General features: G+C 41.4%; 1 protein-coding gene across 2 annotated transcripts in view; it reads left to right on the top strand.

The window, feature by feature from the left end:
- Positions 1-11,223, top strand: part of PKN2 (protein kinase N2) — a 54,205-nt gene extending 42,982 nt beyond the window's left edge. Inside the window, exons 9-22 of one of the 2 annotated variants that reach the window (XM_066192519.1) lie at positions 144-287; positions 427-502; positions 830-1,004; positions 1,233-1,362; positions 1,788-1,942; positions 2,029-2,104; positions 2,187-2,278; positions 3,263-3,439; positions 4,019-4,081; positions 4,177-4,253; positions 5,623-5,765; positions 7,004-7,111; positions 8,681-8,761; positions 8,842-11,223. In XM_066192519.1, coding sequence (XP_066048616.1) covers positions 144-287; positions 427-502; positions 830-1,004; positions 1,233-1,362; positions 1,788-1,942; positions 2,029-2,104; positions 2,187-2,278; positions 3,263-3,439; positions 4,019-4,081; positions 4,177-4,253; positions 5,623-5,765; positions 7,004-7,111; positions 8,681-8,761; positions 8,842-9,045 — 1,701 coding nt within the window. In that variant the 3' untranslated portion in view covers positions 9,046-11,223. The remainder of the gene's footprint in view (positions 1-143; positions 288-426; positions 503-829; positions 1,005-1,232; positions 1,363-1,787; positions 1,943-2,028; positions 2,105-2,186; positions 2,279-3,262; positions 3,440-4,018; positions 4,082-4,176; positions 4,254-5,622; positions 5,766-7,003; positions 7,112-8,680; positions 8,762-8,841) is intronic. The other variant, XM_066192520.1, reaches the window with a different exon arrangement.
- The last annotated feature ends 1,210 nt before the right edge of the window (positions 11,224-12,433 follow it).

Here is a 12,433-nt window from a genome sequence, read left to right as displayed (position 1 = left end):
TGACTAGTTAGCCCTGCCAGCCTTTTAAAAGAACAGCTTTGCATCTTGAGCCTTGAGTTCCTTGATCTTGCAGTTGTACTGTGGTAACTCTTGCAGAACAATTACTAATAAGTGATTTCCTGTGTCTGTGTTTCCTGTGATAGTCACGTGAATTAGAAATCTCAGTGTATTGGCGTGACTGGAGATCTTTGTGTGCAGTAAAGTTTCTGAGGTTGGAAGATTTCCTGGATAACCAACGGCATGGCATGTGTCTCTATCTAGAACCCCAGGGCACTCTGTTTGCAGAGGTAAGAATGTTTCTTTGAAGCACTTGAACATACTTGCAAGTATTACATGGCAGAATAGTTTAACAGGTTTTCCTTGAACTTTTAAAGAATGCATTTTGTTCTGAACCTTGAATTATAACACATGTTATTTGAACTGCAGGTTACATTTTTTAATCCGGTTATTGAAAGAAGACCAAAACTCCAGAGGCAGAAGAAAATTTTTTCAAAACAGCAAGGTGATTATTTAATATAAACATACAAAGTTTAGAAATTGTATAGGTCTGTGAAATTTTTTATACAGAGGTCTAATGTTTGCCTGCAAATAATGCTGTTGATAATGAAGGATTTGGCATTGCATTTAGAAATCTTTTGTATTTTAGAATTCCTTATTATGCCTTAGCATTTAATTGTGAATAATTAGGAATTGCTAAGGAAAATGACAAATTCAGTTTGCTTTTCATGAACCATAAATTAATTAATATAGGCTTTTTTAATTATTGGTTTTGGTAATGAGTAAGGAAATGACTTGCACTCTGTTTTCTTTTTTTCCACAATATCTATAGGCAAAACATTTCTCAGAGCTCCTCAGATGAATATTAATATTGCCACTTGGGGAAGGCTGGTGAGAAGAGCTATTCCTACAGTGAATCACTCTGGCACCTTCAGCCCGCAGGCCCCGGTGCCTGCCACGGGGCCAGTGGTGGATGCGCAGCTCGCTGAACTGACCCTGCCGGCCGGGTAGGTCACCCCCCGAGGGCACGAGGGAGCACTGAGAGGCTTCTGCCCTAACGTGCTGAATGTCTGCAGGGTCTGGCTATGCTGCAAGGCTGCAGACCTTTCCATGTTCTAGTTGTGGAAGACTATTCTATAACTAGATCCACAATCACAAGGTTTGGTTTAGGAGAAATCTACAGGCATTAAAGTAGTCTTCGCTATACACTGAGGAGTTATTTGTTTTCTTGTCAGTGACTCTCCTGTAGCCAAATTGGACTTTGAACTTGAGCCTGAGCCTCCACCTGCTCCACCCCGTGCATCTTCCCTTGTGGAAATATGTGAATCTTCCTCTGAAATAAAGGCTCCTGATGTGCCTTCTCAGGCAAGTAACTTTTAAGAATCTTGGGCTATACAGTTTAACAAGGTTGTAATGCTGGTATCTTTATGGTGGATTTCTTCCTTTATATATCAGCACATGCTCCCTTAACTTCCACACACAGAATTGTGTCAATAGAATGCTCTGATTGCTCTTGGTGGCAGACTATTTCTGTGGTTTCTCCATGTCATTGGTTCCACCACAGAAAAAAGCCAGAACTCCAGAACTATTACAGTCTTCAGGATAAAACAGTCTTATTAAGAAAGGGCAGAATGACTGGAGCAGTAGGTTTCATCAGTCTGTTAAAATCTTATCTGTATGATCTGGAAATTTGCCGTTTTAGCCCAGGTAATGGGTGCATTAAGAATTTCACATGCTTATAGTAAAATTTCTGCATTCATTTGCCTTCACAATCAGTTTTAAATTTTCAGGTTTCTCATTCTTCACAGGATGAAGTAACAGCTTTTGATTTTGAAAATGGCAGAAATAGTATTGTTCCAAAACTCCAGCCTGAAATAATCTGTGAGTCTGATGTTCCCCATTCAGACATGAAATATACCAACACCAGAGAGCCTGAAGACAGAAGGTAAAAAAGCAGTGTTTTTCCTGTTTTGATCTGAATGATATTTCTTTAACAAACTAGCAACTTTGTGACTTTTTTTATTTATATAGATCACAACAAAGATTTCAGTTCAGTCTGAAGGATTTCAGGTGCTGTGCTGTACTGGGCAGAGGACATTTTGGAAAGGTAAATGGCAAAAGGCTGTTTCAAGTATCAAGGCTTTATCAAAAACTAGATACAGCTCTTAAATTTATCTCCTCTGTTTTAGGTGCTATTGGCAGAATACAAAAACACAAACGAGATGTTTGCTATTAAAGCCTTAAAGAAAGGAGATATTGTGGCTCGTGATGAAGTAGACAGGTCAGTTTGCACAATATAACGTGGGTTCCATAAATCAGCTGTGTGCTCCACCAGGGAGCTGTTGAATTGAGTGGAAGAGCAAAGTCAGTTGCCATCTCCCTGTAGCTGGCTGCTGTAGATGTGTATTCTTGGTCTGGGGCAAGGAGGGAGCAGAGTAACTCCTGGTTTGTTTTAGTGCCCTTCTTATGCCTGAGCTACAGCTCTGACTTACAGCTGATCCTGGTTTTGATTTTCACGTTCTCTTGCAATTATTTATTCTAATTACTTCTAATTACTTCCATCACATTAGGGGATACAGTGACTGTTTGCTTTACTGGCAGAACCCGTGTTGCTATTTCCGGACCTGTAACATACTGTCATGCTCTGTCCATCATATTTTCCCTTGGTATTCTCCACTGTTGAGTGTTTTTCAATCTTTTTTGACCCAACACTCAGGTTCTCGTTTGGTTTTTTATTTGCTTGGACGTGAAGGGCCCATTACAAAACTGTTTGGTTTTAGTGCAAGAAGGTGTTTTTACAGCTGCTTAAGAGTGACTGTATTCTTTTGCAGGAAGGATAGCTGTATTAACAATAACCTACAACTTAAACAGTTGGTTTAAGGAGAAATAACCAGGAATTACTGTAGATAGGTATCTGTAGTACTGTCACTGGGTTTTCACTTTACATCTTGTAAACAAAATAAAAATTGATTGAAATGAATGTCACGTGATATCAATGCATAGTTAATGCAATCCTTTGGAAGGAAATTGTTAGGGCATAATTTTTATGGACTGCTATGTTTCCTCTTTTCATTTGGGAAAGCTAAATATAAATTCATGAAATCTGATATTAAAATATTTTGAACAAAAAAAAAAAAGTTCTTATATTATCCTGAGGAATAGAGCAAAAAAACTGCAAAGTATAAAATGCCAGTAATTTCTGAGAATTGAAAAACTGTGATTCAGCACTGAGCTTTACATTCCTTGTTCCTGACTTTGTTTGCAGCTTGATGTGTGAAAAGCGAATATTTGAAACTGTGAATAGCGTAAGACATCCCTTCTTGGTGAACCTTTTTGCTTGTTTCCAAACCAAAGATCACGTATGCTTTGTAATGGAGTATGCTGCTGGTGGGGACCTGATGATGCACATTCACACTGATGTCTTCTCTGAACCCAGAGCAGTGTGAGTATCCCTCCCTTCCTGTGGCATTAAGTGAAGGGCACTTTGCTCGGTGGATAAGAACTAAGGGCTTTATCACCACGTGCCACCACATTATGCCACTCCAGTAAATGCTGCTTAAGTTTTTAAAAGGGTCGGAGATTCTAACTGATTTTCTTAGAAGAAGACTTGAAGGTTTAATGTGCCTGAATCTGCACTGAATTCAAAATCTATATACAAGTATTTAACTTTTATAATACTTTTCATTGAGATTACATTAAAAAGCTGAATGAAGAGTTAAAATCGTAGACAAGGCTAAAAAAGGAAAGAATAAGCCGATTTAGAAAACCTTCAATGCTATAGCAGTGAACACTACAGGAAATTTATCCTCCAGCCCAAGCAAACAGGCTACTGTTTGAAAGCTGCAAGTTTAAGTGTTTTTGCCATCTGGCTTTAAAACTCTGGCCTTGTATAAAACTAATCTGCACCCAAAAAAACCATTGGCAATCTCAAAAGGATGGCTCATAAAAAAATTGATAATAATGGATTTCACATTCTGAAAAGCATGACAAAATTCCATTGAAATTTTAACTTTTTCAACAGATTTTATGCTGCGTGTGTGGTTCTTGGACTTCAGTATTTACATGAGCACAAAATAGTGTACAGGTAAGTAGTCATTTCCAGCAGATAAATTTCAGCTGCTCTGAAATGTACTGAAGAAACATCAAGTGATGCAATTTTGTTCTCAAATGTTCATTTAGAGATCTGAAGTTGGATAACTTACTGCTGGACACAGAAGGCTTTGTGAAAATTGCTGACTTTGGTCTTTGCAAAGAAGGTAATGGCCCTTAGATTTTCTTTCTAGGGGAATTCTGTAGTCTGTCCTACTCTTGACTGTTCCTTGAGAGTTTTGACTGCCAGATGCGTGTATAGGGTCTATTTACCATGTGTCATTTGAAGGAAAAAAAAAATACATCTCTGATTGTACACATGTGGAGATAGGAGGAAGTTCCTTAGTAGGGAAGTATCAGGAGCATGTGAGAATTGCCTTGTTCTTTTTATTTATTTTTTGTCAGTTGTGAGCATCACCTATTCTGACCCTTACTTCATCACATCTCTGCTTGTTAACAAGGCACACTGCGCATTTCGCAAGTGAGTAGAAAAAGCATTAGGTGGTTTCCTCAATCTAAACATCTTGACACTGAACAACAAAATCAAGTGCCATTATAAACCATCCTGAGCTCTTGCTTTTTTACAAATTCATTATCTATTTTCTTAGCTCAGAAACAATTGCAGAAACTCAGTTGCAGAAACTCTTGAGTATATGGAAATAACGTGCAAAGTATACTACAGCTAAAATTGAGAGTGTCTCAAAAGGGAAGCCTAGAAAGTTACTTTCAAGCATCTCACGACTGGCAAATACCAAATAGAGGTAGCTGTTACAGTGTTTTTCTCAAAACCCATTGTGTGAATAAAGATCCTTTTTCAGTTTCTATAGCCTGTCTTCCATGTTTTCCTTTAAGGTAGCCTAAGAGGAAATTGGATAAATTCAGTAGGTCTTCAAACCTGAGTGCCAGGGCAAGTCCTGTGACTGGTAGCTACAAATAAGTTCTGTAAATGACACATCAAAATTAGAAGGAAGGCTCATTAATTTACTGACTGCTACAATAAATGATTTTCCCAAGTTTTCTGCAGCAGCTCCCCTTGTCATGTCACATCCGGCCTGGTGGTGTTGATGTCCCAAACTGTGCCCCTCTGGCAAATGCAGAGGGCTTGTTTTACTCCATGTTCTTTCGCTATATGTTTTACTTTACTATGTGTAATTTGCACTACAGAAGCATCCAGAGGGGCACGTTTGGCTAATCTAGTGCGCACTGCACTTTCTTTTGCTAACTGGTAGAAATGGAGCATAAGGTTGTATCTTTCCAAACCAAGATAAGTGGGTAACAGAGGTGTAACTGGAACCTTTATCTGGCTCATGGCATATAGCAAGGGATAGAAGAATTTGAACAGAAGCACATGTGAAACAAATGCACATGGGGAGGAAGAAGGAGGGAATGTTTTACCTCATTGGTCTGGGCCTTCAGGAGACAGGCCCTGGATCTACAGTGTCAGTGGAAGCCACTCTGCAGAGAGGTTCTGCTTGGAGGAATAGGCTGTGGAACGGCAGAAAACAGTGCTTGCTTTTCATTATCTGTAACTTTCAGGAATGGGATTTGGAGACAGAACAAGCACATTCTGTGGCACACCGGAATTTCTGGCTCCAGAGGTGCTGACAGAAACCTCGTACACAAGAGCTGTAGACTGGTGGGGTCTTGGTGTTCTTATCTATGAGATGCTGGTGGGTGAGGTAAGTTCTAGTAAGGTGCAGTGGAGTCATAAAAAGCAATGTTTAAAGGTTACAAACCTCAAGATACCAGCCTGTTAACACTTCATATGCCCTACCTGCCACAGTATCACTATTCATTATACAGCATGCATAGGCATACCCAGCTTTACGACCATCTTAATGTGTGTCATCGAGAAAAAGAAGTGTCAAATACTGAGCTACTCACCTGATATTGGCTGCTGTAACACTGGAAAAGTTGGCAAGCCATGTCTGGAGCTTAAATCATCCGCAATTGCAGAAGCTAACAAGTTGTAACAGATCTTTGTTTTACTCTGTTTTTAATTACATCATTATGTCTTAAATTCCAGTACTGGCATATTAGTATCAGTGTCTCCAAGAGCGAGCACACTACACCTATACATACAGTTTGGGGGAGCTAGGTTTCCAGGACACGTCTTTTACCAGATCTGGACATGCTCAGCAATACCAGTCTTCTGCTTTCGAGTGCTTTTGGGGAAAAAATAAACTTCTTAACTCCTGTAGCTTGAAGGGAAGTGAACTTTAACACATAAAACTGGGTAGCATGAAAGATTATGCCAAACACACTAAAATAGAAAGCCACAGTCCCACGTAAATGAGCTGGTGTAAATAAATCACTGTTGAGAAGTTTATTTGCCATTACGTACACTGCTCTACCTTCTGGTCCATTTTGTAATAGTATCTCCCAGGTGGCACAGTGATATAGCACACATGCTAAAAACTCATAATTTTGTTCTTTTCAAAAAAGATATGATCATTCAACTTACTTGCACTTCCTTTTAGGTAAAAAAGGACAAAAAGCTTGTACAGTGTCACCCACATCTGTCAGGCCACTTCAAAACAGTTTGAAAACCCTTGAGCTGCAACATGCTAAAGATTTTACAAAAACAAATGAGTCTTGACCACGCTATTTGTGAATGGCAGCTACCCCAAAGCACAGCTGACAGATAATTTCCATGTACACCCTGAGTTCAAAGAAGATCTCAGTTTCAGGTGTTTCTACATCTAAATGTACATTCTTAAAACACAGTCCTTCAGTAGGAATTATGGGATAATACCAACTTGCGTTTTCTCTCTTCCTTGTGGAAAGCCATGTACCTGTTTCTGGGAATGAAGACTTCATTTCAGGGTGTCTAATTCCAAATATTCAGCTGAGTTTATGTTGTTTTCAATTGTGATTTTAAGCCTGTTTATAGTATTTTTAATTACTTTCATTCTAGTCTCCCTTCCCTGGAGATGATGAGGAAGAGGTGTTTGACAGCATTGTGAATGATGAAGTAAGATATCCACGATTTCTCTCTACCGAAGCCATCTCAATTATGAGACGGGTAGGAGCATTTTAATAATTACTACTACCCTCTTGTCCTGTTTCCAACAACTACTTTTGTGAGGAACAAAATAGTTTGGGAACATGCACTTCCTTTTTTTTTTTTTTAACAATTAAATTTCAGACTTGCTTCATTTATGCTGTGCCATGCTGCCTGTCACCTGAAATGAAAATTGTCCATGCCATTCCACGTTATTAGGAGCAAGTTTTTCTTTTTATAGTGTAAAACACTTAAGGTTCTATTTTCTGTCTGAACTAAGTTTCCTAGTTTTACCAACTAGAATAGTTCAGCTCACTTTTCTGAGCTGAACACTGCTGCATTGACCTATTTGGTAGATTAGCATTGTCACATGAGTATTTTAATTCAAAGACTTCTAAATCTTATTGGTTTCATTCCAGCCGGGGCAGGGAACACTGTGCTCATGGCATCTGCAGTCCCATTCTTGGCAAGAATAGCTGATTTTGGTTATGGTTGTTAGTGCTATTCCTTAGTGAGATGTGTTTGCTTATCAAAGGAAGGCAGTTGAACCTGAGTTAGCACCTTATCACAGCTGATAGAAGGGCCGTCCTGGAGGTGGTTCTAAAGCCTTTGGAATCAGCCTCTCCACGTAAATGTCTAATGCTGAGTATCAGTTTAGCACCCGATTCAGCAATGTGCTGTAGCACAGTAACTACTGTGACATATCTAATAGCATAAATACTCGGTCACTGAGAACGATTGCTTAGTCCCAGGGAGAGAGTGTTTGCCTAGAGAAAGAAAGCAGAATACAGTTTTAAGACTGTACCTGGTTAAGGTATTCTTGCTGTGCAAATTCATCCCAATATCCACAGGGGACAGGGTGCTGCTCCGCTGCACCCACAATACATCTACTAGGAACTTTGTTCTGGCAGTTTCCTCGCTGGAGCTCTGCACATGCTCTTTCCATCACCGAATTTCATTCACAATATAGTAGACATTATTTTTTGACGGTTTCCTTATGAGTATCAACCCACCCTGCTGCTAGGCCCTGCCTAGAACAGGGGGCTGCTCACAGCAGTACGGTTCACAAGGGGGACCATCAAACTTCCGGAGATAACTAGGAAACCCTTTCCTAGTGGAAAGTGGCTGAATGTATGAAGCAGCTTGAACCTTCTCGTGGTACATCAACTGCTGTGAAGGATCTGAGCACTGAGACAGCAGGGTGATCTCTTTTCTGAGCAAGAACCACTGGCTTATGTAAATCTGTACCCTCACCAGCAAAGAGGAGCTTCACCCTCTGTGCTGAGCACTTGCCCCAGATCACCTCCAGTACCAAGACATGGCAGCACAGCTCTGCAGGGAGACGGGTGAGTCTGCTCTGGCACTGGTCCTGGCTTAGCTGCTGCTGGAACTGCTGGCAGGCTGAAAGAGCACTGCTAAAAGCTTTGTCTGTCCATTTCTTCAAGGGGCAAGGACTGCCCGTAGGTCAGGCAGTATGAATTTCACCATCCACCTCACCTTGGTGTTGGCTCTTCCGCAGTAACACTCATCCTTCCTCCTTCCTTTCCCTCCCCCTGAATTTCTCCACTGAAACTCTGCGTGTTTTGTCAGCTGCTACGAAGAAATCCAGAGCGGCGTCTTGGAGCTGGAGAGAAAGATGCTGAGGATGTGAAAAAGCATCACTTTTTCAGGGTGAGTACAAACTAGTATTATTTCTAAGAACACAAAGGAGTAAATATGGGAAACTAAACCTCAGTTCATTTATTTTACAGCAAATAGACTGGCATGCTTTATTGGCCAAGAAAGTCAAGCCTCCTTTCGTACCCACCATTAGAGGACGAGAAGATGTTAGTAATTTTGATGATGAATTTACCTCTGAAGCACCTATCCTCACTCCACCTCGGGAACCAAGGATACTTTCAGAAGAAGAGCAGGAAATGTTCAGAGATTTTGATTACATTGCTGATTGGTGTTAACTTCCACACACTGTGAAGCCCCAGCTGACTGGCTCACAAGAATGCCTCTCTGAAGAATACCGACCCTTCTATTGCTTTCTGTGCCACCTGTAGCTTCTGGGTTTTTTTAAATCACATGAAGATCCTTTTAAGTACTGTTTTAACACTCTTGTGAAGAGTGGCCTCTTTGTATATTGTTTTTTATCTGAGCACTGGAAAGCAGGTCTATGGCGTTCCTAAGCTGAGTTGGTGAACCCAGGCTGTGTTGAACTTCCCGCACACGGTCACACGTGGATCTGTACAGTTCCTCTCACTCTTCCACAGCAGATAATACTGCTTTTTAAAGTATCTGCCTTAAGTGGGAAAAGCAGACTTTGAGCGAGGTGATCTCCACTCAGCCACATTGAAGTAAGTTGGGATATCGGTGACACTCACACAGAACCTGCTTCTAGTCAGAGAAGGCAAATGATTTCAGCTAAATATTGTGCAGTCTTCAAAACTACACATTTCTACGTACACCTTCATTTTGTGTTCTTAAAATAATGGTATTAAGAACAGATATGCCTTGTTTTGTAAATTTTCTATGGTATTTATTAGGAAAAACGTTAAAACACCTTGCCTTTGAGATAACAACTGTGTAAGTGCTTCCATTACAAAGGAAAACCCAGAAAAATCCGGAGAGTTTACCAAAGTCACTTGCCAAACAGTTCTGCCTTCAAGCTCCTTGAGCACAGCTTAAGGCCCTGGTTGGGATGAGGAATGTAAGGAGGAGCTGCTCAGTGTAACCCCAGAGCAGAGCAGCCACAAGGGCCCGGCCCCTTCTGTACTCACCTCGAGCCTTTCCCGTGCCCCGAGGGGGCAGAGAAGTTCCCAGTCCGTATCTCACCCCCTCCATCCTCCTCTGTCTGCTGTAGTATCATATCACTTGGAAAACATAAGGATTTTCAATGTATACATGCTGTGAACATGTATATTTGGAAGTTGTAATGTATTCTTACCTCCAGGCAAGTAATTTAATTGTACCACTTCACCGATGTTGCGCAGTGGCCCAGTGAAGAAAAAAATGTGTCCCTGTAGGCCACCGACCTCCAGCCCCTGGATTGGCAGTTACTGAGGGGTAAAAGCAATATGTTGTAATAGAATGTATAAATATTTTTGATAAAAACAGTGTATATTTTATAAACCCCTTAACACTAATAGCTGTACCTCAAAAGTTGAAAAGTAATTTAGACCAGACACTGTGTGTATTTGTAAACCAAGACCTATTTTTGGCATCTGCTGTTACGTGGGCAAACATTGACTCTTGGAAAATAAATTTCCCACGTGGTCCTTACCTCTAGCACTATTCAGCACCGTAACCTCACAGGTTCACCCTGGCCAGGAGTTTGCTATTCGTGGGCTAAGGCAGTGAGCATCACACTCAAATGAATTAAAAACTGGTAATTTTATTAATTCAGAGAAAAAACACAAACCACTGGAGTATGCAATGCTAAGGTGGTGGTTTAAAATCATGATGCTGGGCAGACCTGCAGGGTTAGGCAGGGGAAAGGCTTAAGGGAGAAAAAAAAAAAAATAATGGTTACTAGGTCTAAATCACACCAGCCCCCCACAGGAATGGGGCAGGCACCTTCCCCACTGCTGCAAATCATGTTGGGAAGTGTGAGTCAACTCCTCAGCATTCCTTGTTTCCAGGTTCTATATTGATTAGAAACAAATCACGTTCCTGTATCTAGCTGAAACCAATACTTTTGAGGTACAGTCAGCTCGCCCTTTTTGGTTCCCAAATATATATATATACACAAGCATCTCACAGGGTGCTTAATACTTACGAAAGTATCCTCAAACATACCTTTTTGTAACTACGTCTTGTACAGAAATCTTTTTTAATCTAAGCAAATCACTAAAAAAAAATTAGAAAAAATTAGAGGGCAGGGTATGTTCACCCAGTTAAGCTGAAAAAAGCACTAATTTTATCTCTGTAGTTTTTTAAATATTTTTAGGCAGATTAAGATTTAAACCCTAGATTGTAAATATATTTTGCTATACTTTATCTGTATGTGGCTGCTCAAGCACTTTGTAAGGAAATTAGGATATTTTAGAATGGTACACTATGCATTAAATGAAATGTGCCTTTAACAAATGTCATTCTAAGTGTTTTGCAGTCATTAATATCACAAATTAAAGTTCTAAATAGAGTAATTTGTAAATTGTGTTGCAAACATGATTTTGCTGTTTCTTGAAGTGGCTGGTCATGTTTTCTCCACAGGTAACTTCAAAAAGATCTTACCCTCAGAAGGGGACCCAGTCTCTTGGTGGAAGCGCAGTGGGCTTCCATTTGTCTGTTTTCTTTAAAAAAGAACATTCTGGACTGCCTGTGAGCAGTCCCGGCAGGAGCAGACCCTGTCAGCTGGAGTCTGGCCTCCCGGGCCTGCTGAGGGCAGGGACACAACTCACCCGCTCCCGGGTACTGCTTCCTTACACTCTTTCCCAACCACCATTCCTTAGCCAGCTGTGTAACCACAGCACCATCTGTACCCACCTAGCCCACATGGAGCTCCTATTTAGACAGTCTGGAGGATCAAGCTTCCTAGTGAGTGCATTTAGAACAGAGTTCTTTACTCGTAAGAGCCACATGGAGGTTTACGTGGCCGTTTTGCCCGGACACTTCACATCACACCTGGCTAAGTCGTTCCAGAAAGGGCTGGCTGCAGAGTTTCAAGGATGCAGTCCCAACTGCCACTGAATTACTGCTCGAAGATGTTCTGCCCTTGCACCTGTGTGTGGGGAATGCAACCCTTCATGGTGCTGCCGTCTCCCTCGGGCCCATCCCCGGGTGAGCAGAGCCCGCCCCAGCCTGAGGGGCCGGTGCCTCCCCTGGGCTCTGCCCCTGGCCCTGGCTGACAGGGGTCACAGCTGCCTAAAAATGAATTCGGAGCTCGGCTGCTTTTTTCACGCTATATATACCTGCCCCTGGAAGCGGATTCCTAGTTCTGCCTCTTTGTGCTGCACAGTTACCGTCATCTCCGCAGCCCGGGAGACAGAGGAGCTGCTTGTGGAACTGCAGGGTCAAGCAGGATTGCATGTCCCTGCCATCTGCTGCACTTCAGAGCTTTGCACAGATGTATTTAAATTCCTGTCCAGGCAATCTTTGCTGTTTGCAACAATTTCAGCTGCAAACGCACGCCCATCACATGTCAAGTGCTCGTGCCTAATGCCTGAAAGGATTTAAGTATGAGCATTATGGGCCATGTACATTTCAGTGGCTTTTAACCTTCATGGAGTAGATTTAACCCACAGATCCATGCTGGAAAGCAGCATACACAGTAAAAGCAATTTCCACCTTTGCATTCCCAAGCTGTAACAGTGCATTTAAGGTCGGGCCCAGCCCATTCAAATCATCCCACCTTCG

Source organism: Chamaea fasciata, unplaced genomic scaffold (assembly GCF_029207755.1).
Source record: "Chamaea fasciata isolate MVZ Bird 193981 ecotype frontalis unplaced genomic scaffold, bChaFas1.0.hap1 SCAF_10, whole genome shotgun sequence".
Taxonomy (NCBI): domain Eukaryota; kingdom Metazoa; phylum Chordata; class Aves; order Passeriformes; family Sylviidae; genus Chamaea; species Chamaea fasciata.
Note: the sequence above shows the minus strand (reverse complement) of the source record. Positions and strands in the feature narration are given on the sequence as shown.